This window comes from Bos taurus, chromosome 7 (genome assembly GCF_002263795.3).
Source record: "Bos taurus isolate L1 Dominette 01449 registration number 42190680 breed Hereford chromosome 7, ARS-UCD2.0, whole genome shotgun sequence".
Classification (NCBI taxonomy): domain Eukaryota; kingdom Metazoa; phylum Chordata; class Mammalia; order Artiodactyla; family Bovidae; genus Bos; species Bos taurus.
Window position 1 is genome coordinate 39796433 of NC_037334.1, and position 26038 is coordinate 39822470.

Consider the following 26038-nt stretch of genomic DNA (forward strand, 5'->3'; position numbering starts at 1 on the left):
TTAAACATTTAATAACTTTCAATATTGTATTAAATACTTTATATAGCTTTGAAAACTGCTTATTTTTCCATTTAATATCCCTAAGATGGCAGCTCACAGTATTTAACAAGTATACTTTCATAATAAATTAATTCAGAGCAAAAAAAAGTAAAAATTCTGAGTAGAAAATTTGCAATTTATAGCAATTACTAGAAGAACAAAGGAAGAAGAGAACATACTTTTATTTCTATTTTTAAATGAAATCCATGCACAAAGTTTGACAGCAAGTCAGGAAGAGGACAAACCCCAGAAATTGAGAGGTAGTTTACAGTTCATTTTTATCTTTTATTTGGTCCTTTTTTCTAAAAATGTATAATTTCTTTTATCACATCTGTTATATGCTATTACAATGTCAGTTATTTAAAAAAGCATTAACATTTATTTCAATGGGAAATCAAGTGCACATCTCCCCTCATCACCCAGATGCATGTAACAATTACATATGACAAGTAGACTATACTGCTGTAGAGAGAAAACAATTAATTTACAAATGCCCAAAGTCAATGTCTCCAGTCAGGGATTCTTCATTTTAGGTTATTACAAACTGTCTGACAGGCTTCCTCATTATGCATTTCATAGGTTTGTCCTTAGACTTGATAATGAGGACTAAACTACAGAAAGGCTTTTCATATCCATTACATTTATTATATCACTCTCATGTATTCTGGTGAACTTTGGTTTCAGAAACATGCAAATCTACTTCCTAGGGGTTCTCTTCAATATGAATTTTATAATGATTAGTAAGAGATGACCTGTGATTGAAAAGTTTCCCGCATGTATTACATTCATAGGGTTTCTCTCCAGTATGAATTCTCTGATGGGCAATACGTGATGAGCTTTGTCTAAAAGTTTTCCCACATGTATTACATTTGAAGGGTTTCTCTCCTGTATGAATCCGCCTATGTTGAATAAGAGCTGAACTTTGGCCAAAAGATATCCCACAGTCTTCACATCGATATGGTTTCTCTCCAGTGTGAATTCTCTGATGATTACTAAGGGATGAGTTACATCTGAATGTTTTTCCACACTCATTGCATTTATAGGGTCTTTCTCCAGTGTGCATTCTCTGATGTTGAATGAGAGCTGAACTTTGTCTGAAGGCTTTCCCACACACTTTACATTTACATGGTTTCTCTCCAGTATGAATTCTTTCATGAATAATAAGTGTTGAATGGGAACTTAAGGCTTTACCACATTCATTACAATTATAAAACTTCTCACCAGTATGAATTATTCGGTGTCTATTAAGTCGTGAAATAGAAGTGAAGCCTTTTCCACATTCATTACATCTGTAAGGCTTTTCTCCAGTGTGAATTCTTTCATGTTGAATAAGAGATGCACTCTGACTGAAGGCTCTCCCACACTCACTACATTTAAAAGGTTTCTCTCCTGTGTGAATTCTCTGATGATAACGAAGGGATGAACTAGACTTAAAGGTATTACCACATTCATTACATAAGTAGGACTTTTTTCTGGAATGAATTCTCTGACATCCAGGAAGGGATGTACTGCAACTAGATGCCTTCCTACCTGGATTATATTTATAGGGGTTTTCTCCAGCATGGATTTTTTGATGTATAAAAAGGCCTGATCTTCTGCTGAAGGATTTACCACATTCTTTACACCTATAGGATTTCTCCACAGTATGTGTTCTTAAGTGTTTATAAAGGGATGTACTGAGAGTGAAGGCTTTCCCACATTCTTTACATATATAGGGTTTCTCTCCAGTATGAGTTATTTGATGTTGAATAAGTGCTGAACTTTGGTTAAAGGCTTTTGAACAGTCTTTACATTTAAATAATTTCTCTCCACTGTGGTTTTTCTCATGTTTACGAAGCGATGAAGTATTTATGAAAGTTTTCTCACACATACTACATTTATAACGTTTCCCAGCTGTGTTGGTTTTTTGTTGATTAAATAAACTGAAATTTTGTTTGAAGCTGTTTCCTTGTATTTCACATTTTGGTGGGGCTTTCTCTCTTGGGATCACCTGCTGCCTAAAAAAGACTGACTTTGGGCACAAGTTTTGCCCAAATTGAGTATTTTTATGTTTTCTCTCTATAGTGAGGATTTTCCTGTGAGTGACTGAAACTATCTGTACACTTTCTTTTTTCTCCTGCTTTTTCTCTAATCTGCCTTCATATCTGCAGGGTTTTTCTGATTTGAAGTCCCAGGGTCCACTCCTTTTGGATCTTTTCATTATCAGTTCCTGAAATGAACGATCTTGTGTTTGAGTTGACTTTGTGGTTTTATAACTGTTCTTCCATCCTGGAGAGGAAAGAAAAAACTGAAAATGTTTCATGTGATACAGCATTTGGCTACTAAATGTATAGACTGAATACTGATGGTATTCAAATAAGGTCTCAAAATCTGGCCAAAAGCTAATAAGAAAAACTTAGGAGTTTTAATTAAGCAGTACAGAGAAATAAGCCAACACAAGCTGAGAACAAGAGGGTGGAGAAAATACTAAACAAACCCATTTAAAGAGTGTGAGTGTAAGAGTGACCAGGAGAATCAGTTAATGGGAAAATGGAGAAGGATTAAAAGGGGAGCCATAAATTGGAAAAGGCAGTCTGGGATCAGAGTCCAAAGCCCATGACAGAATTTTAAATTATCTTCATGAGATTTCTCTTACTTGTATAATCATTCATAATCTGGAAAGTCTTCATCCCTTTTCCCTCATGGCAAATTCCTTCATATCAATCAGAGTCCATTCAAAAGTTAACTGAGTGTTTTTAATTGTTTTGTAGAAAATAATAATATTTATTGTTAATTGGAGGATAACTGCTTTACAATAGTGTTGGCTTCTGCCATACAACAACATGAATCAGCCATAAGTATCCACATGTCCCCTCCCTCTTGAACTCCTTCCCCAACTCCCACCCCATCCCACTCCTCTAGGTTGTCAGAGCACCAGGTTGAGCTCCCTGTGCCTATAGCAACTTCCCACTGGCTATTTTACACATGGTAATCTACATACGTTAATGCTACTCTCTCAATTTGTCCCACCTCCTCCTTCCCCTGCTGTGTACAAAGTCTGTTCTCCATGTCTGCATCTCTCTTCTTGCCTTAAAAATAGGTTCAATAGTACCATTTCTCTAGATACCATATATATATTATTAATATATATTAATGCACCAATGCATAAGTATACTTTATTATTATATTAATATTAATATATTGATTGATAATTATAAAATATAATTAATATCAATATATTAATACATATTATATGTAATATACAATGTATCAATTTTTAACATATATTAATACATATTAATATATGTTAATCACTGTATATTAATATATTATATTATATATTTATAATTATATTGATATTAATAATATATTAATAACTAAAATGTATCAATATATTATTAATATACATTAATACATTAATCTATATTAACACATTATAATGCATATATATGCATTAATATATTAAATTTATTTTTCCTTTCAGATTTACTTCATTCTGTATTATAGGCTCTAGGTTCATCCACCTCATAAGAACAGACTCAAATGCATTCCTTTTATGGCTGAGCAGTATTTCATTATGTATATGTACCACAACTTCTTTATCCATTCATTTGTCGATGGACATCTAGGTTGCTTCCATGTCTGAGCTATTGTAAATAGTGAACATGGGGTACTGTGAGTTTACAGTCCATTCCTCTTATTATAGGCACTCACCATGGCACTAAAATATATATATATATATATATTCTATACATGTAATTATACTTATCTATCTACCTATATCTAAATATATTTCACTTTCCTTTTCTATCCTAAGTATTCTTTGCAAGCAGATTAGCATGCTCTTTTAACCTACAGATCCTCCTAATGGCATCTGAATTATATACAAAATGTTTTATTAATCTTCCTCAACAAGTTATATATAAATTTTTGAACAATGTCAAATAGTTTCAATAACTTATATATTAATTTCACACACACACACATGATTCAAACACTTGTAGCAGTTGCCTCCAGGATAGTACATTATACAAGTAATGAGATGGCTTCAGAGCTACTTCAAACAGGAAGGAATTAGATCAATCTACTGAGGTAACAACAGGTAGGCATGAAACTAAAGGTTGCAAGATAGAAAAGTAACCTTGCTAATGATTCAAGCAAGAGAGGCTATGCAAGCAACATACAAAAGAGTTAAAGATCAAATATAAAAAAGGTAAAAGGGCTAACATGATAACATGGTAAAGAACAGAATTAAGTTAAATAAATTTTAATTGGGTAAGGATCAATTAATTGAATATTAAATTTTGCCAGGGGAACAGGTATACATAGAGTTATTTATTTTCTCCTGGGTTAGAGTAACCATTTCAAGGGTTCCTCTGCATCTTACTGTATTTTGACATTTCTACTTGACATTCACAATCTGTGTACAGATTGTCTCTGCTTGGTGAACATAATATAGTCTGCTTTTCTCTTTTCTTCTACCAGAGTTAACTTCTCAGTTTCCTTCATGGGTAACTTCTATTCCCCCTTTAAAAATTGCTTTCTCTAGAGTTTGGGATTTTTTTCCCTTCACTCTACACATTCTCTTTGACTAATTTTATATGCACCCATCTTTACTATTTCTTTTCCTCTTTTCCAAGGCACTGGTATTTGCCATGCAGAGCAAGTGAGAATAACACTCATTAAAAAACAACAACTAAGTATCAATAAATCATTCATTCAATTAGGGACCACATCTTCTGGAAAAGCCCACAGTGTGTATTTAGTGTAATAATAGCTTCTTTTCACTTAGCCAATCACAAAATCTTTCTGCTGTTTCAAAATCTCTCTCATCTTTCCTATTTACTGTTATGGAAAGAAGAGTTTTTTTTTTTTTTTTTTAATTTTCTGTTCATACCCTCCAAGTTCCTTGTCCATCTAAATCTTGCTAAATATCAACTTTCAATAAGATTATTTGGGTAGAAGAGTGGGAGGCAGTCATAAAACTAGAGTACTTTCCCTGTTGGTTGCAGGCTACATGTGCTGGGGAAAAGACAGAAAGATTCCAAAATTGTGGACTGTCATTTATAATGTAAAGTTAGAGACCCTGCCTTAGTTAGAGACCTAGACTTCCCTGGTGGCTCAGACGGTAAAGCATCTGCCTACAATGTGGGAGACCTGAGTTCAATCCCTGGGTTGGGAAGATCTCCTGGAGAAGGAAATGGCAGACCACTCCAGTACTCTTGCCTGGAAAATCCCATGGACGGAGGAGCCTGGTAGGCTATAGTCCATGGGGTCGCGAAGAGTTGGACATGACTGAGTGACTTCACTTTCACCTTTATATAGGTCTGTATGTAAAGACTGCTGTTTTATGACCAACAAGTTTACTAGAGCTCTTGAGCACTGGACTCGGGTACCTAAATGGTACTCTGCTTCTCACGCTTTAATGTTTCTACCATAGTATCCTAATTCTGGTGGCTAAGTGGTAAAGAGTCCACCTGCCAATACAGGAGATGTGGGTTCGATCCCTGGGTTAGGAAGATCCTCTGGAGAAGGAAATGGCAACCCACTTCAGTTATTCTTGCCTGGGAAATCCCTTGGACAGAGGATCCTGGCAGGCTACAGTGCTTGGGGGTCACAAAAGAGTTGGACACGATTGGTCAACTTAACAACAACCAACACCACTTCTAGACTTCAGTCAGTTCAGTTGCTCAGTCATGTCCAACTCTTTGCGACTTCATGGACTGCAGCACGCCAGGTTACCCTGTCCATCACCAACTCCTGGAGCTTGCTCAAACTCATGTCTATCGAATTGGTGATGTCATCCACCTGTCTCATCCTCTGTCGTCCCCTTCTCCTGCTGCCTTCAATCCTTCCCAGCATCAGGGTCTTTTCTAATGAGTCAGCTCTTCACATCAGGTGGCCAAAGTATTGGAGTTTCAGCTTTCGCATCAGTCCTTCCAATGAATATTCAAGGTTGATTTTCTTTAGGATAGATTGGTTGGATCTCCTTGCTTTCCAAGGGATTCTCAAGAGTCTTCTCCAACACCACAGTTCAAAAGCGTTGATTCTTTGGCACTCAGCTTTATAATCCAACTCTCACATCCATACATGACTACTGGAAAAACCTTAGCTTTGACTAGACAGACCTTTGTCAGCAAAAGTCTCTGCTTTTTAATATGCTATCTAGGTTGGTCACAGCTTTTCCTTGAAGAAGCAAGCATCTTTTAATTTCTTGGCTGCAGTCACCATCTGCAGTGGTTTTGGAGCCCCCCAAAATGAAGTCTCTCACTGTTTCGATTGTTTCCCCATCTATTTGCCATGAAGTGATGGGACTGGATGCCATGATCTTAGTTTTTAGAATGCTGAGTTTTAAGCCAAATTTTTCATTCTCCTCTTTCACTTTCATTCTTCTTCACTTTCTGCCATAAGGGTGGTGTCATCTGTTTATCTGAGGTTATTGATATTTCTCCTGGCAATCTTGACTCCAGATTGTGCTTCATCCAGCCCAGCATTTTGCATGATGTACTCTGCATATAAGTTAAATAAGCAGGGTGACAATATACAGCCTTGACGTACTCCTTTCCCAATTTGGAACCAGTCCATTGTTTCATGTCTGGTTCTAACTGTTGACCTGCATCTTGACCTGCATACAGATTTCTCATGAGGCAGGTAAGGTGGTCTGGTATTCCCATCACTTGAAGAATTTTCCACAGTTTGTTGTGATCTACACAGTCAAAGGCTTTGATGTAGTAAATAAAGAAGTAGATGTTTCTCCTGGAACTCTCTTGCTTTTTCGATGATCCAGTGGATGTTGACAATTTGATCTCTTGTTCCTCTGTCTTTTCTAAAATCCAGCTTGAACATCTGGAAGTTCATGGTTCACATACTGTTGAAGCCTGGCTTGGAGAATTTTGAGCATTACTTTGCTGGCACGTGAGATGAGTGTAATTGTGTGGTAGTGTGAACATTCTTTGGCATTGCCATTCTTAGGGATTGGAATGAAAACTGCCCTTTTCCAGTCCTGTGGCCACTGCTGAGCTTTCCATATTTGTTGGCACTGCTGAGTTTTCTGCATTTGCTGGCATATTGAGTGCAGCACTTTCACAGCATCATCTTTTAGGATTTGAAATAGCTCAACTGGGATTCCATCACATCCACTAGCTTTGTTTGTAGTAATGCTTCCTAAGGCCCACTTGAGTTCACATTCCAGGATGTCTGGCTCTAGGTGAGTGATTATAGCATCATGGTTATCTGGGTCATGAAGATTTTTTTGTATAGTCTTGCTCTCTGCCAATTCAGTCTCCACACTGTAACAGAGTAATCTTTCTAAAATTCACATTTTACCATGCTACAAACTTCCTTAAGATCCTCCAACTTATCTTCAACTTATAAGGTACACAGTACTTAACATGGTGAACAAAGTTTGTCATGATCTAACCTTTGCTCAGCTTGGAACTCATCTCCTTTCCCTGGCTTCTTGCCAGGTATGCTGAACTACATGCAATTTCCAGAGCCCTACATTTTTGTTTTTGTGTGTGTGTGTGTTATCTCTGCATATGCTGGAGACATCCTTTCCATTCCCAAATACTTATTAAGTGCCTACTATGGGCCAGGTAAAGTTCTAGGGAATGTAGAGAATGTGATGACTAAGAATTTCAGTCTTTAAGGAGCTTATACCTTGGTTTTGTGTTTTGTGTTGTGTGTGTGTGTGGAGGGGGAAGGTGTGACAAATAATAAGTAAATAAATGACAACCATATGGATGTGTGAAGCACGAGCTTCCTAGGCAAAGCAAACAGCAAATTTCAAAGTGTGGTGACTTCTGAGACACAGCAAAGAGGCTGTGTGGCTACTAGAGTGCATTGAGCATGAGAGAAAATGGTAAATAATATTGAAGCAATAGGTAGAGGCAAGTCATATAAGGCCTAACAGGTGATGTAAGGACTCTGGAATTTTATCCTGTGTATGCTGGGAAGTCACAGGCCATTACATCCTCACTTAAGTTGGCTACTGTGTAGAGAACAGTGTTGACACACAAGTAGAAGCAGGGAACAGGGAAGATCACGAGGCTCCTGTAGTTAAGTAGGTGAGAAAGAAGGTAGAGTTATGTGGTAACTGCATTCTTATCACCTACTAACGGAAGTGGAATTGCTAGTTGACTGTGTGTGTTAAGAACTAAAAAGTTAACCCTGATTGTGCCAAGATGGAGACTATCTGGGATTTAATAACTACTTTTCATGGAACAGGAATAAAGCCCCACTGGAGTGCACAGCGGAGAAGGCAATGGCACCCCACTCCAGTACTCTTGCCTGGAAAATCCCATGGACAGAGGAGCCTGGTAGGCTGCAGTCCATGGGATTGCTAAGAGTCGAACATGACTGAGTGCCTTCACTTTCACCTTTCACTTTCATGCATTGGAAAAGGAAATGGCAACCCACTCCAGTGTTCTTGCCTGGAGAGTCCTATGGACGGGGGAGCCTGGTGGGCTGCCGTCTATGGGGTCGCACAGAGTTGGACACGACTGAAGCGACTTAGCAGTAGGAGGAGTGCACAGAAGAAACACTGGGAGAAACATCAAGTATAGAAACACTTTTGAAAAGCTTTGTTTAAAGGAGAATAAAAAAACAGATTTGGGCCAGTTTTAATTTTTTAATGGAAGTAATTACAGCTACAAGGTTCCATACCAATAACAGGAAACTCATTTCACTCTACTTCAAGTGCCAATACCTTAGTCCAAAATTCATGTTTCTTGCTGAAGGGGACATGAGTCCTGGATTGTGGACATCCTAACTGTTCTTTATGATCTGTTGAAAGTTTCTGGTTAAGTCTACAGATGTGTCTCCTTAAGTGCAGTTCAACTTCTGCTCTTCTCAAGAGTCAAGCCTAGGCCTGAGCTATGTCATAAACAAGGCTATAACTTAGGTCAGAAGTTTAGAGACCAGGTGATTTTGCCAATGACTACCACCCCAACTAAAACCTGTCATTAGGTCTAGATTCTTTTCCCTTGGTGCTTATGAATCTCTGTGCATCTCTCTTCAATCTTCTCTTCCCACATGATTTCATCCACTCCCACACCTCCGATGTCAATGACTATACTGACTCTCAAAACACTTTACAGAGTTATTTCCAGTTGCCTGCTAGATTTTCCATTTGTGCATTTTTCTTCAAATTCAGTTTGTCCAAATCTGAAACCAGTGCATTCCTTTCAAACTTTTCTTTCTGTGCTTCCTAGGTCTGAATTATATCATAACCTCCTCAGCTCCTTTGCCATAAATTCTTAGTTTCATCTCAGAACCTTCTCTCTCCTGCATTCCATGTCTAGTCAGTCATCAAATTCCCTTAAGTTGTATCACTAAGATGTTTCTAACAACCATCATTAATAAATCCAAGTTCAGGACCTTCTTACTCTATAGTGACTATTGCTATTGACCTTCAATTTAATCCTTTGATCTGTTTTTCACCTTTCCAATATTACTTTCTACCAAATTTAACCTTCTTACTATATAGAACTCTTATTTCAAAAAGCATTGATTGTACTTTATTTAACTCATTCTTCAAATTTTTAAAAAGCACCTACAATATGTTAGGCTCTATCCTAGGTACATGATCCACAAGACATTTCAGATCTGGTAATGAAAAGAAACAGTTAACTTCTTGAAGGAGTTCACTGTTTTGCATTAGAGACAAAAAAGGAGTAGGCAATCACATTGCAATGTGATAATTTATACAACAAAAACACAAGACAGAAATGGATACAAATGTGAGCTTAGAACACATCCAAACTACCCTCAGATAGTAGTGAGTGCAAGCAGGGAAGGCATACAGGTGTGGTCAAAAGTTTGGGGAAGAAATGTCTAAAATGGGATTTTAAAGGCTTAGCCATAGGTTAGATGGATGGGGTAGTGTGAAGGCTAAAGGCAGCATTAAAATCTTTGAACCCAAGTCAACTTTCCAGACCTATATCCTTCCCCACCTTATTCTACAGATGTTCAGATTCAAAATTATTCCTATAAAAATGTCACATGCATTTGAAGTCTCAAGACTTTTCACAGTCAGAGAACTGAGGGAGCTATTTGCTGAGAATTAAACATAATACCACAATGGGGATAGAACTACACATCTGAAAATGTATTCCATAATGCTTATATGTTCATGAAAAAGAGAAATGCTGTTTTAAAAATTTTGTTGTTTGTAATTCTAATTTTTAAAGCTTTGTATTACAGAAAATGTTCAACACATACAAAAGTAGAGTGAATTGTACAATGAATGGCCAAGCCAGCATCGACAATTACTAATGCTGTTACATTCATTACCTTTTTATAGGTAGAATCGTATCACCAAAAAGATGTGTTGAAGTCCTAATTTCCAGTAACTCAGAATATGACCTTATTTGGTAAGAGTAACTTCACAGATTCAATCAAGTTAAGATGAGATGATTAGTGTGGGATCTAATATGACTGGTGTCTTTATAATAGGAAAATTTGGACACAGGCAAGCACAGAAAGATCATGTCAAGATACCCCTAGAAACACCAAATAACAACAGAAGCATAGACTGGAGTGATGCAGCTGCAACCCACCACAAGAAGGTAGGGAGAGGCAAGGAAGGACCCTATCCAGAGTTTCACAGAAAGCACAGTCCCACAAAACTGTGAGACAATAAATTTCTGTTGCTTAAAGCCACACAACCATGGTACTTTGTTGGAACAGGCTGAGAAAGCCAAAAAGTTCACTCAGGTTTTTCTGTAAGATGTTATGGAAAAGCTCAAATGAACTTTTTGGCCAACCCAATATAACTCCCTTACATCTCTTCCATTAGAGTATGCTAAAGTATGCTAATGCCCTATTATATCATTTCATCAATATTTCAGAACACAGTTCTCAAAGATAGGAATTCCACTTGTAAACACAACCACATACTTTTACTATATCCACCAAAATCAACATAATTGTTTGAAGTTATTTTTGCCTGTAAGATAGTAAATGTTCTTTGCTCAAATCCAATGTGCTTCTCAGGGGTGGTTAAAACATCAATAAACAATTCTTAGATACCAACTGGGTGTCCTACAATTCAACTCTAACATTATCTATAATACCTAGTATGCATGCTCAGTCATATCCAACTCTTTGTGACCCCAAGGGCTGTAACCCAGCAGGCTCCTCTCTGTCCATGGAATTTCCCAGGCAGGAATGCTGGAGTGAGTTGCCATTTCCTACTAAAACCTAGAGATAGTATCATAGCCCACAGGTTATGGGCTCAGTTCTATAAGACTTCCCCCTGCCTCCTTCAGACATCTGTCACAAGCCCAGGTTATCATCTGTACTTCTGACCAATTGGCTATAAATCAAAGGTTCCCACAACCCCTTTCTTAGGTTTGATTAATTTGCTATAGTGGCTCATAACTCACTTTTGCTTACTAGATCACCAGTTAATTATAAGGATATACCTTGAGAAGAACCAGATGGAACAGATGTACAGGGCAATGTATGGGGAAAGGGCATGGAATTTCTATGCCCTCCCCAAGTGAATCACTCTCCCCAAATCTCCACATGTTCAGCAACTCAGGAGCTTTCTGAATCTGTCCTTTTGGGGTTTTATGGAGGCTTCATTACATGGGCATGATTAATTACATCATTGGCCACTGGCAACTAGTTCAACCTCCAGGCCCCCTCCCCTCCCTGGTGTGAACTAAAAGTTTCAACCCTTTCATCACATGACTGGTCCTGGAAACCAAATCCCATTCTAAGGTAGGGTCCAAGAGAAACATCATTAACATAACAAAGACAACTTTGGGACCCTCATCACCTAGGATTTCCCACAGTTTTAAGAACTGTACCCAGGTTCAGGGGTAAAGAATCCTCCTGCCAATGCAGAAGACGCAGGCTTGATCCCTGGGTCGGCGAGATCCCATGGAGTAGGAAAAGATAACCCACTCTAGTATTCTTGCCTGGAAAATTCCATGGACAGAGGAGTCTGGTGGGCTGCAGTCCATGAGGTTTCAGACACACTGAGCACTCATGCACCAAATGTATATTTTTTATTATAAATCATAACACTGATATAAACCACTACGGATCTTTATTTAAACTGCTGTGATTTAAAGGCAATTGAGATAATTCTTCTCTATGTGACTAAACCACGACATGATATACTATTAGAGTCATTTGTTTCATTTTGCTTTTAATATTTATGGAACACTTTTTCCAGTTTTATTTAATTCTATCCTTATTCTCTTAATCTTTTTTGTTTTTCTTCTTTCACCTTACAGGTAACCTTTTTTATTGATACATGTGTGCATGCTAAGTAACTTCAGTCATGTCTGATTTGCAACCCTATGAACTGTAGCTCATCAGGCTCCTCTGTCCATAGGATTCTCCAGGCAAGAATACTGGAGTGGGTTGCCATGCCTTCCTCCAGGGGATCTTCCCAACCCAGGGATGGAATTTGTGTCTCCTGCACTGGCAGCTGGGTTCTTTATTGATCTGCTTTTATCTTTTTTTTTTTAATACAAGCAAATACACACTTTTTCTTTTTTGGTATCTCCTCTTTTCTTTGCTATCTATATTTTTCCTCACTTAGTAATATTATCATTCCACAATGGAATTTATAGAGATCTCCCCTCATTCCTTTTCACAGTTGCAAAGAATTTCTTGGTGAGAATGTACCCAGTTTATTCAAGCAGATTTCTTGATGGATAGTTGGATTAACTGGGTTAACATTACCCAAAGCCACACACAATCAAAATCACCTCTTCTGCCTAGAAGAGAGCCAGCCGAAGACCACAGAACTACTCCTTAGAGTGAGAAAGCCCTCTATGAACTGACATGCAAAGAGCTTCAATATATACCAAGTGAAAGGGGTAGAATAATGTATGCCGTATAATATAATTGGAGTGGACAAAGGAAAAAAAGAAATATGTATGTATATTTCCATATAAGAGCTCTGCCAGCTGCTGCTGCTACCTCCTCATCACATCTCACCTTCTATAGTATCCTCCATGTGTTCATTTCCTCATGCACCTCTCATGGGCTCATTTTTGGCTTCTGTTCTTACCACCACTCTCTTTAAGGCAACAATGACCTCCATGTGAAAAAAGCAAGACGTGCTCTTCAGTCCTCACCTAACTCACGTTTCAGCAGCAGCCAAGAGTGACTCCTCCTTTGCACTGAGAAGTTCTTTGCCTAAGCCACAGTAGGCAGCTGCCGGAGTTCTCGGCCTGAGCTCGCCTCCACATTCTCCTCATGGTCCACCAGCCTCAGTTTCCTTTGCAGCTTTTCAGTCTCCTTTGTGCACTCCTTTTCCTCTATCTGATCTTTAACCCTTGGAGTTCCACAGGGTTGAGTCCTAGGCCCCCAATTCTTTTCACTCTGTACCCTTTGCACAGGCCAGGTTCATTTACAGACATATTCTAGGCAAGACTTCTCTATTCTCCATACCTAATTATACAACATCCTACTCAAAACAGCAATTAGATGTCTCAAAGACAGCTCAAATTCAACAGGCCTAAAACTGAATTTATGACTATTCCCTCCTTCCAACCTGTATAACCTATAAATGGCACCAGTTCTGAATCAAAACTTTAAAAGGCATCCTTCATACTTCTCCCTCAGTTAATCGATTACCAAGACTTGTTTCTTCTAACATCTAAATAAGTCTCAAATTCATTTAATTTTCCCCACCTCTATTGATACCATCCTTTATGAGCCTTGACTTCAATGACACTAGACTCCTGAGTTTCCTTCTATAGTACACCTTATTTTTATCATCCCTACAGGTTCATTTCTCTCTACCTAGCCATGAAATGCCAGAGTTTCTCTAGATTGAGTCCTATTCTCTTTCTTGCTCTTGCTGTACCCTGAATCCACTCTACAGGTTAACTCAAACTCAAGCATTGCTTCAATTATCTTTTAGTGACCGAGTCTTCACATTTAATGCTCAGTGTATATTATGAGGGATGGAACTCTAAATCTACTAGGCTATTTGACATCTTCACTTGAATACCTGGATCAACCAAAAGATGATTCAATTTAATTCATCTAAAACCATATTTATACTAACCCCCAAATCTGATCTCCTAGCACCACTATCTCAGTGAATGATATCACTGTCCATCCCAGAATAGGCCACAAACCAAGCGAAGCATCCTTGACAACTCCATCTCTTCTATCTTCCATATCCGATCCATCTCTAAGTCCTGCTGCTTTTATCTGCCAAATACCTCTGAAATTGGTTCCCTTTTTTCTAGCTCTGTCACCACTACCTAACGAAGTTATTCATGGATTCACTAACTGGGAGCTGACTCTAACCAAGCACTACTTTAAGTACTGAGGAGATGGGAACAAATAAACAGACAATCCAGCATAAGGGAACTTACAATCCAGCATAAGGGAACTTACAGTCCAGAGTAAGAGCAGATAATACATAAATATGTACTATTTTGCAGTGAGGAGTACTCAGAGAAAATAAAGTATGGTGAAGGAAAAAAGAATGTGGAGGATAAAAGACCATGTTCAGATGAGCTGTGACTAATTGATAAAGTGCAAACTGAGCAGAAACCTATATAGTACAAGGAAGTGAGTCATAGGGGCTCCTGGCTGCCAGGAAGAAAAATGGTCCAGGAGAGGAAAAAGCAAGTGCAGAGGCCCTGACGTGGGAGCCTGTTTGGCCTGCCTGACAAACTACAAAGAGACCAGGGTGGTTAGAGTTCTCCAATACAGGGCAGAGAGGAAAGAGATGAAGGTGAAAAGGCAGCCAGAACCAGACCACAGAGGCCTCTGAGGGCCATGCTGGGGGCTTTATATTGTGTTCTATGTGACAGAAGCCACAAGAGGCTTGGGCATGACAGTAAGATAACCTGATCTACATTTTAAATAAACCATTCTAGCAGCTACAAGGAAAAAAGATATTGGTGGCAGGAGGTGAGGGCAGGGGACAAGCACAAGACTAACTTAAACATATTAAACACACTTTCACCTTGTAAGGAATCCACTGTTTAAAACCACTGCATGCTCTTTAATTAGATTGCTGCTATATCCTCTACAGCACTTCTCTGCAAATTAGAAAAAGACCCCTACTCTCTGTGCAGATGCAGCCCCAACAAATCTCAGCAAGTTGAAGGCAGCCCACAAATGACTGCTCAGCTGACCATCTGGCCAGGTTCAATCTGCCCTGAATTCTTGCATAAATACAACAAAGGAAGAGAAAAAAAAACAAAGAAAAGCACTTTCTCATTGGAGGGAATTGTTTACCCAGATCATCATTGGGTTTTTAAATTTTCGAATTAAAGAATATTTTTACATTGGGTGTAAACCAAACTCATGAGATGTTCAAGTTGATTTAATCACATTATTCCTGTATGTGTGTGTATATATATATACCACTGCATGCTATAGCAACAATCTAATGAGACTGCTCCCTGAAAGGAAAGCTATGACAAATCTAGACAATGTAGCCCATATAGTCAAAGCTACAGTTTTTCCAGTAGTCATGTATGGATGTGAGAGTTGGACCATAAAGAAGGCTGAGTGCCAAAGAATCGATGCTTTCAAACTGTGGTGTTGGAGAAAACTCTTGAGAGTCTCTTGGGCAGCAAGGAGATCAAACTAGTCAATCCTAAAGGAAATCAACTCTGAATATTCACTGGAAGGACCAATACTGAAGCTGAAGCTCCAATACATTGGCCACCTGATGCAAAGAGCCGACTTAATGGAAAAGACCCTGATGCTGGGAAAGATTGAAGGCATAGGAGAAGGCGATGGCAGAGGATGAGATGGTTGGATGGCATCACTGACTCAATGGACATGAGTTTGAACAAACTCTGGGAGATAGTGGAGGACAGAGGAGCCTGGCATGCTGCAGACCATGAAGTCAAAGAGTAAGACACGACTGAGTGGCTAAACAACTATTATACACACATACACACATATACATAATATTTCAGAAAACTGATTATAGACTTTGGACTCATTTCTTAAGGAAGAGACTCAGATGAGATGTGTACCTTTTGAGCCATTCCCTCCTATCTCTCAATATAAAACATATGGATCCAAGGATGACAGTTTGTTTTCCCTTTTTGTTTGTTTTTCCTATTTATGAATAGTTTTGAAGTGAAAATAATATTTTAAAAAACATATTTGCAGGCAACTAGAGATCCTAGGCAGAGAAGGCAATGGCACCCCACTCCAGTACTCTTGCCTGGAAAATCCCATGGATGGAGGAGCCTGGAAGGCTGCAGTCCATGGGGTTGCTGAGGGTCGGACACGATTGAGCGACTTCACTTTCACTTTTCACTTTCATGCACTGGAGAAGGAAATGGCAACCCACTCCAGTGTTCTTGCCTAGAGAATCCCAGGGACGGAGGAGCCTGGTGGGCTGCCGTCTATGGGGTTGCACAGAGTCGGACACGACTGAAGTGACTTAGCAGCAGCAGCAGCAGCAGAGATCCTAGGAGTCCTACCTCGGAAGCATAAGCTTTTCTGTCACTGGTTGTTCAAAGGGTTGGTTTTTGGCTTTGGTTTAGAGTTAATAATCGAAGTGCTTCCAAGAACATCCAGGTCCTTAACCTGAGCTCCCAGGGAAGTGAGTTCCTCTTGGAAGGAAATTGTTCCGAGGGTACTTTAGCCGAGGAAGATGGGGGATTCACCAGGGGTGCAGGAGGGACACGACACATGCCAGCACTCCCAGGACACCCCATCTGACTGTCACCTTTGACCAAAGAGAGGAAGTTCATTGCATCAAGAGAAACGCACACACTGGTTGGCTCTGACGTCTTTACTCCCTCCAGACACCCACTCAGAGTTTTCCTCCAACATCCCAAACCTGAGAAGGACTCCAGATCTCTGCTAGGTGGCCTTGGGGTCTCTCTGGACAGCTTTGGACTCCAGTCATACTTTCTATTCAGTTTAATCCAACTAATACTTCACTCAGGAAGGGGGACTCCTCATGGATCAGAGTCTCCTGAGGTGAAGGGAAAGGGAACAATTCTTCCTTTTCTTCCTCTGATCTTTCATGCCAGACTCGGCCCACACCTCACAGTGGGACTGATATCCTTCCTAACTCTTCACTGGTTCCTTGCTGCCTGAATTCTCTGTTTACTCTGTGGTGGTCTCCAGGAATTCCCACAAAATTAGTGTATTTCTCCCAAATTACAGTTAAAAGATATAAACAGAGACAAGTGTGGTTTCCAGCTCAAAAGATCTCACCTTGTACAATCTCACTTTAGGAAGAAAGTGTTCTAAAGGTGTGTGGGCTTTAGGGATGGATATAGCCTGTCCTGCAGTCCATCTGCTGGTGACTTCTTCTCAGGCTCAATCACAGATTCTTCCTTCTTAACCCATCTCATAAACACTGAGGTTTCCTAGGACTCTTGTCTGCTCCTCTATTCCTTTACCTGCACAGTTAAAGACTTCAAATGCCACCTTTGCACTGACGCCTCCCTGACCTCCCTGTTCAGTTCCAACCCATAAATTCTTTTACAGCTGTTTACCGGTAACCTGTACCTGTATTTTGCTCACATCTCAAATGAAACCCATCCCATACCAAACTTGTCCTATACCGTTAAAAAAGGGGCCCCTATTTTTTCCTCCTGAACCCACTGCATGTGCCTTCTAGGTAATGTCTTGCCTACATTATGCAATAATCTCCAGAAGGTTCCCACCTCTAATTTTTCCTCACTTCAAATCTAAGCCCAACAATGTTTCTGAAGTGACCATTCTTATTAAATTCAAATTACAAAATAAGGACTTAATTAATATATTCTCTGTGAAAATTTTAATTATATTACATGTAAATAAAGTCGCTTTTCATCATGTCCATTCTCAATCCTAATCCAAATGGAACTAGTTACCAGGTTAGGTGTCCCCTGACTTTTCTCTCAGGACTTAGACACCTAGTATGCATACAGACAAACATACATGTAAGTTTCTCTAGACATAAATGGTGACATGTCATAATCATGCTCCATGATGCGCTTTTTAGTCCCTTACATGCCTTGGAGCTCTGCCTCCACCAGTGCTCCTGCTTTATGACTGTGGTGTTATCTGCCAGTGTAGGTGTGCTCAGCGTCTTTAGGTATGATTTTATCGAAGGTTATCTATAGTGTCTCAGACTGAGGCCATTTTTTCTAGAATATGAAGGACTATATAATTCTTCAGTTTAAAATCCTTGAATTTTGTCCAGTCAACCATGGACAGCTCCCATCCCTAAGAACTGAACCAAAGCGCTTCATAGTGTGGCCCCCACCTGGCTTTCTAATCTATTTCCTTCCTCATCTCTTTCTTTTCCCATGATCCTGGGCTTCAGTCAGAATGAATCTGCTGCAGTTCCTTCAATACACTAAGCTTGCTGAATGAATACTTAAAAATGCGGCTCTCCTCTGAAACAACAGGAAAGAATAAGAAAAAAGATCCTGAGAGATTCACCTGTGAAGTATCAGAGAAACAGAGGAAGCTTGCAAGTGGGGGCCTTGGCATCCCTTCCCTACCACTTCTTGAGCACTGAGAAGCCAGAAAAACTTCCCTGACCAACATCTTCAAGTCACACACCCACTCATTTACCAGACTGCTGCCTGCAGAGATTCCCCACCCACTCACCTAGAGAGGAGCCTCCAGGGCTTTCTTTCTCTACCTTCCAGGGATCTTCTCCTTGCTGCAACAGGGAGATCACTTTGGGTTTGGGAAATAGGTGTCCTGCTCATAGAGCAAAAAAGAAAACAAAAAGACTTGATTTTGCCTTGATGCAAAGAAGACTCTGAAATCTGAGTAGAAAACTCAAAGGATGATACAAAGAACTTCTGTGGGGTGTTTGGGTTGTGACCCACGATGTGAGGGCGTATGTTAGGGCAAAGGCAGGGGACAACGCAACATTTAGTTGTATGTCAGTGAGGCATGATACTTGTACAGCCTTGATTAATAGGGAAAACAGTTTTCTATACAAGAGGGAATATGCACACTCTTAAATGCATTGTTATACATACAGACTAAATTAACATTTGTAACAGGTATCTATGGAAAGGATTATGTATCAAGAAGCTTGTCTAAAATGAGAAAACACTATCTGACCCCTTTGAAAGATGGCAGCGGTCAGCAAACTATGGGTCTCATATGCCAAATCTAGACTACCATCTGTTTATGTGTGGCTCTTGAGCAAAGAATGGTTGAAAAAAAAAGAATATGTTAGAGAGACCATATATGGCCCACAAAATCTAAAATACTTACTCCCTGGCCCTTTAAAGAAAAAGTTTGCTGACCCCTGTAAAAGAGAATTGAGAAAAGCAAGTGTTGGGTCAAAGAAGAGGGTTGAGGGATGCTCTGTTAAGAGATGAGCAAACACATCAAAGCTCAGTCTCAGAGGGAAAACAAGGGAAGTGCCTACAATGAGGGAATTTCTAATGTGCAGCTCTGTAGACTGTCCCATCCAAGGGGCAATTCCATGCCTGTGAGGGGGAAAAAGTTTTTCGGATTTATTTATGGAGATCCAATTTGTACAGTGCTAAGGCAAAACAAAACAAAACAAACAAAAAAAACCCTCAGATAAAGTTTTTAAATGACCCAGGGCTTTTATCCAGGGAATCAGGTACTGAGGTATCCAGATTTCTGAATTCTGTATCTACAGGGGAAATTTCCTTACCCAAGGAGACAAGATTATTATAGTTCTCCAGCATCACATCTTGGTACAAGTTTCTCTGAGGAGGAGCCAGCTTTCTCCACTCATCCCGTGTAAAGAGCACAGCCACATCTTCGAACGTCACTGACACCTGTAGAGACAAGCCATCCCAGCTCAGCCAGGACCACCCATCACACAGGGTGAAAAAGGTGGCAGTGGGTAGTAGATGGGCTACCATGAAATGCTTCTATACTATTCTGGGTTGTGAAACTTCCAGATCATTTGTTTAATGAACAATTGACCTGTGACAAATATATACTGAGTAGCATGAAGTATGAACCAGGCCCTGTTAACCACTACAAAAGATGTGTGGAGGTATTAATGCCATTAGTTGGAGTGTCAATTAGAATAATCTTTCTGATGGCAATTTGATAACACACATTACAAGCTTTAAAATGTGCATATTCTTTAATGCTCCAATTACTGTATTTGTTTGATAATGAACAGTGAACAAAAATGTACATAAAAGGATGTTTATCATGGTCCTAGTAACAGCAAAGAAATGGAAACAGAAATAATCACTGAGAGGGATTAGTTTACATAACTTAAGGCACTATCTTTGTGCTCCCTGAAACTTGAAGACAGTAACAATGGAAAGTAAAACAGCTATCATTTATTGAAAGCTTTTTTCAGGCCAAGTACTATTCTTAGAACTTTATATTAATCTTTAGTATAAACCTTTATTTTGTCTTCACAGCAACCCTATGAAACTGTCTCCATTTTACACATGAGAAAGCAAAGGAGAAATTTACCCAAGTCACACAGTTGGTATGAAGGAAACATCACTCTCTTGCAAGTCTCTTCAACTCTAAATACAGTACTATTTCACTTTTGACACCAGATGTGGGGGGTTTTCCATACACCAAGCAACTGTGCAACACCAGCTGGGTGTCTTACAAGGATACTCAATTCTGACACTGAGGATAGTGTCAGATCCACAGGTTAAAGGGTCAGTACCACAACACTGGCCCCTCTTCAGTGTCAATCACAAGTCCAGGTTGTTACCTGTGTTTCTGACTGACTGGCTATAAATTGGAGGTTTCCACAACCCTCTCCTAAGGTTTGATTAATTTGCCAGAGTGGCTCACAGAACTCAGGAAAACATTTACTTACTAGATTACTGGTTTATGATAAAAAGAATGTAACTCAGGAACTGGCAGATGAAAGAGATGTACAGGGAGGGGGTGCACCATGGATTTGCCATTCTCTCTGACTCTTTAAAATGTTCACCAACCTGGGAGAACTCTGAACCCTTTTGGATTTTCATGAAGGTTCATTACATAGGCATGAGTGATGAAATAATTGACCATTAGCAACTGATTCAACTTTCATCTCCTAGGGTGGTGGTGGGTATAGGGGGGCAGGACTGAAAGTTCCAACCCTTTAATCGAGGTTCCCTGGCAGTTAGTCCCCATCTTTAGGTGGGGTCCAAAAGTCACCTCATTAACTCTGGTGTGAATGAAAGGGCTTGTTATGAATAACAAAGTACATCCATTTTGCCTTCATTGCTCTGAAGTAATTTCAGGGATAAAAATCATTTATTACTAATCCCTTAGGAAATCACAAGGGTTTTGGAAATTATTTGCCAGAAACAAGGACAAAGACCAAATATATACTTCATATTATAAGTCACAATATCACAGCTGGTCAGTGGTAGAGATAGAATTCCAATCCAGGGAACATCCAAGGCTTCATACTTAACCACTCTGCAAAACTTCTTCTCAACGCCTATCTAACAGGGTTAAGAAATAAATGAGATAATCCATACAGTGAAGATAAACAGTATTGATGTAACGCAACAATGTGAATGTATTTAATGTCAATGAATTATATACTCAAAAATGGTTAAAGTGGTAAATTTAATCTTATGTATATATTATCACAATGAAAAATTAAAAGAGATCAGATCTGGTAGACAGTGCCTGAAGAACTATGGACGGAGGTTCATAACACTGTACAGGAGGTGGCGACTAAAACCATCCCCAAGAAAAAGAAATGCAAGAAGGCAAAGTGGTTGTCTGAGGAGGCCTTACAAATCTGAGAAAAGAAGTGAAAGGCAAAGGAGAAAGGGAAAAATATACCCAACTGAATGCAGAAGTCCAGAGAACAGCAAGGAGAGAAAAGAAAGTCTTCTTAAGTGAACAATGCAAAGAAAAGAAAAATACACACATACATATGTACATAAATAAATAATGAATAAATAAAGGTACATAGAAAATTATTCTGAAGGCTGCATACCAAAGGAATGACCATTATTTTGTCCAGGGGATGTTGGGGTAAGAGTGATTTTACTTTCTTTTTTATATATGTATTTTTTATTTTCTGAATTTTTAAACATTAACATCCAGTGCCATATAATAAGATAATTTATTGGCACAGGGGAGGGATACAAGAAATGATCTTTGCCCTCAAAAGAAATAACAATCCAATTGGCAGACAGGAAAAATGCATGAATAATTTGAGCAATGAAAGAAAAAAGTGTTGCTAGACAAGACTACATACCATTTCCTAGTTTAATCCTCATTTTAGAGATGAGGAACATAAGATCCAGGGCACATACTTTATCCAGGGCAGAGACAAGACAGTAACTGAAGTTTTCTTTTAACCCAGCACTTGGTGGGTATATTCTCTCTCTGGTCTTAAATGTCCTGTCACTGAGTTTTATACACAAGTCCATGTAGTACTGATGTACAGGCAGCAGGTGAGGTTAGGGAGAAAGGTCATACAGGACTTCTACACTGGGACAGAGAAGATTTGGGGCAAGAGAGCAGCTTGGCTCTGCTGGAATGGAATGTGAAAGCCTTAGAAGAAAGCAACCCCAATGTGCAAAGGCAGGTCCTAGCCATAGGCGCAGAAGATCAACCACCACATTTCATGGGTCCAGAAAATATACAATATCCCATTGCAGACAGCTCCGGTAACTTGGGGGTTAGGCTTGCCCTGTGTTCTGAAAAGAGGTACAAGAGGAATGACTGGACAATAACCAACATGAACTTAGAACCTGGGTTTGATTTCAGATTACCTGACTTTGTTGAGCCTCAGTGGCAAGTGTAAAATGGGGGTAATAACTTCTACTTTGCTGTAACAGTGAGAATAAAGCTAAAGCCCTTGGGATATTCCCTAGCAACATTACCTATTATGGTTAGATGAGGAAGGACACTGTACAGGCATTTCTATCTACCAACAATAATAGTATCACATATTATATTATTATCATTCAGCCACCACAGCCATCACATGCTGCTGCTGCTGCTGAGTCACTTCAGTTGTGTCCGACTCTGTGTGACCCTATAGACGGCAGCCCACCAGGCTCCTCCATCCATGGGATTTTCCAGGCAAGAGTACTGGAGTTGGGTGCCATTGCCTTCTCCCAACCATCACATACTGAACATCTATTATGTGCCTGGCCCTGATCAAAACTTTTTCTACACACTAACTCCCAGGATCCTGTCATCTATGCTAGGAGGTAGGTATGGTTGTTGTTTTCTTTTCACAGGTGAAGAAACTGAGGCACATTAACAGCAACAGAGAAGATGGGCACAAACCTGGCCATACAGCTCAAAAGAACCACTCAGTAATCACTGTATACCCTGCTCTCCACTACTAATATCCTATGGAACTCTCACTGCTGCTTCCTGAGGAGTCTTCTCTCTACTCTTGGAGTCAAGAGACTACTCTATCTATGTCCCCTCCAACATGGTTATCCTTTATTTGCACACTGGCTCACCTGGATGGGGTCCCACTCTCATTTTCACAGCATAAAGATGAAAATGGCAGGTCAAGATCAGTTTTCAAGACAGTGATGGAAACAAGCTGCATGATCCAGAAAGTTAAGAAGGAGAAAAAACTAAAAACTAGGGACTGGGCAAAGCCTTGGAAAGTATCATGAGGATTCTCAGGGGTGGAAAGAAAAAGAAAAAGAAAACCATTCTGGCCAAGGGTAGGGAGGGGGACATGAATGAGCAAAGGGAGTATATCAGAAAGGAACTCTGTCAAGAGTGTATGTTTGTTTGTTCTGACCCCAAGTGGTATAAGACATGTGGTATCTTACTTCTCAAACCAGTAATCATATAGTAAATTGAGGTTAATGACTAAAAGAGCACCTATTAGGGAAAAAAAAAAAAAAGAGAAACACTAGACATGGATGCGGAGAAGGCAATGGCACCCCACTCCAGTACTCTTGCCTGGAAAATCCCATGGACGGAGGAGCTTAGTAGGCTCTAGTCCATGGGTTCACCAAGAGTCAGGCACGACTGAGTGACTTCACTTTCACTTTTCACTTTCATGCATTGGAGAAGGAAATGGCAACCTACTCCAGTATTCTTGCCTGGAGAATCCCAGGGACAGAGGAGTCTAGTGGGCTGCTGTCTACGGGGCTGCACAGAGTCGGACACGACTGAAGTGACTTAGTGGCAGCAGCAGACATGGATGGGGATGGGTGGGGTGGGGAGGGGGAAGGCAAATATTCTCTACAGAACCCATCATCCACCACGGTGGACCAGTTGTAAGAGTTCTTTCAACAGAAAAGGACTTGAGCTCCAAATCCTGGCGAAAACTGTATTAGGTAGAGAATTTTACTTTGAGGGTTAAAAACCCCACCTGTCCCTAAGACTTGAGATGACAATGAACTCACCTGAGACCTTGCTTCCCTCTGTTCAGTAGCCATATCTTCTTTCTGGGCAGTGTCCCCTGAGGATGGGTGAAGTCTCCAGAAGCCAGATCTGAGGGAAGACAAAGCGAGCCAGGAGGAAGCCCCTTGTTTTCCACCCCTCTGAATCAGCAGCTCTGAATCATTTACACTCCCTGAGAATGATGCCAAGTGTCCTCAGAGAAGGAAGTCAGAAGCAGCCAGGGGTAGACAGGACCAGAGAGAGGAGCTGGGTCATCCTGTTCCCGGCCCAGCTCTTTCCCTGGCTCAGTGAAAAACGTCCTAGGACTCAATCAGCAGCAGCAGCAACTCCTTGAGCCTCAAGAAGTGCCAGGCACTACCTGCATTACTGAGCATGGTTGACACTGTCAGCTCCCATTTTACAGATCAGGAAACTGAGGGCAGAGTGGGAGCAACTTGCCAGGGAGGCTGGCATCTGCTCTAAACTCCGTGCGTGCATATGTGACAACTTTTCTGCATTTCGAGTCTTCCCACCCAACTCGTCCTCCTCCTTGCAAGGAAATAATTTCCAGATTTTTAGAGAAAACTGCTTTGGAAAGGGAAAGTATCAGTACTCCTATGGCGGAGGAGGCTGCTGTCTTGAGAAACGAGGTACAGACAACCAGAGACCTGGATTCCAGTCCTGATTCTGCCACTGGGGGAAGCCGGCGATTCACTTCTCAGGCAAAACAAGCCTGTCACTAGGGAGAGCTGCGGCGATGGTAGGGGAAGGAAATTATTTTCTCACGTTCACTGCCGGCCCAGAGCAATTCAAACGCCGGAAGGAGCCGGGCAGGTAGCGCGAGGGGAACCTATCTGGAGGAAGCAGGAGGATGGCTGAGCCCGGCCAAAAGGGAGGAAGTGTCCGGCTTCTGGCGTTCAGGGCACGTCTGTGGGAGGCGGTGGCGTCAGGAGGACGGAGCCCGGATGCCCGGCCCTCGGCCCGCTGGCGCCCACAAAGGCCCAGCTTGCTCCTGCTGGGCCTGTGTCCCGCGCCCCAACGCATCCTCCCGAGGCCGGGTCTTCCCTCCCGCATTCCGCCGACCCTCCGCCGCTCACCTCTCCTAGGCCTCTGGGGTTCCGTGGGCTGCAGGCGGGAGGCTCCGGAACTGCCACAGCCTGACAGCAGCTTGGGGTTTGGACTCGCCCGAGGTGCTGCCTGGGCCAACCTCAGGTCGGGTGGCTGCTCACGCCAGCTGCAAAAGCTGGGCACCCCAAGTAGGTACAGGAGGGGCGGGGCAGGGACTGTCGCTATACCCCTCTGGGAAATGTAGTTCACGTGAGAACCCAAGGATTCTGGGACGTGTAGTTCGCTGAGCTTGTCTGCGAGGAGAGGGCTCGTTGAGCTCCTTACTCGCACAAACCCAGACCCCTGTTCGTCGTCGCGCTTTGTGGGCTGCTGACTCCTGGGTTCCCAGTTCTTCTGCGAGGAAACGGACGTTCATCGAGGACAGTGTCTTGTAGCTCTGCATCTGTGTAAATGATAGGTCAAGTAGACCACCTATTTCCCCTAAGGTCTTTCAACAAAATTAGCTGTAAGGGAATTAATGTCTAGGCTACAATTTCCATTGTTCTCCTGCGCAAGGACGGTCCTCTTCTCTTTTAATTCTCTTCAAATAGCCCTCTTCCCAGTCACCAGAGGACTCTTAAAATTATGCAGTGCCCATGATGTTAAACTCTCTGGAGTACCACAATCTAGGAATACTGAAATGAGTCTTTTCTAGAAAGAC

The 26038-nt window shown here is 40.7% G+C and overlaps 1 protein-coding gene and 1 long non-coding RNA gene across 8 annotated transcripts in view; one reads left to right on the forward strand and one right to left on the reverse strand.

Moving 5' to 3' along the window:
* The window catches only part of LOC132345731 (uncharacterized), a 52337-nt gene extending 31366 nt beyond the window's left edge, over positions 1-20971 (forward strand). Inside the window, exons 2-5 of one of the 2 annotated variants that reach the window (XR_009495237.1) lie at positions 10322-10391; positions 10474-10586; positions 19610-19809; positions 20358-20971. This is a non-coding gene — a long non-coding RNA (uncharacterized lncRNA). The remainder of the gene's footprint in view (positions 1-10321; positions 10392-10473; positions 10587-19609; positions 19810-20357) is intronic. The other variant, XR_009495238.1, reaches the window with a different exon arrangement.
* Positions 191-25528, reverse strand: ZNF354A (zinc finger protein 354A). 6 transcript variants are annotated; one of them, NM_001256565.1, is given in 5 exon segments: positions 191-2307; positions 18589-18684; positions 19625-19751; positions 24294-24381; positions 25368-25528. In NM_001256565.1, coding segments are annotated over 4 exon segments (1821 nt in total). In that variant the 5' UTR covers positions 24327-24381; positions 25368-25528; the 3' UTR covers positions 191-742.
* Positions 25529-26038: the final 510 nt, after the last annotated feature.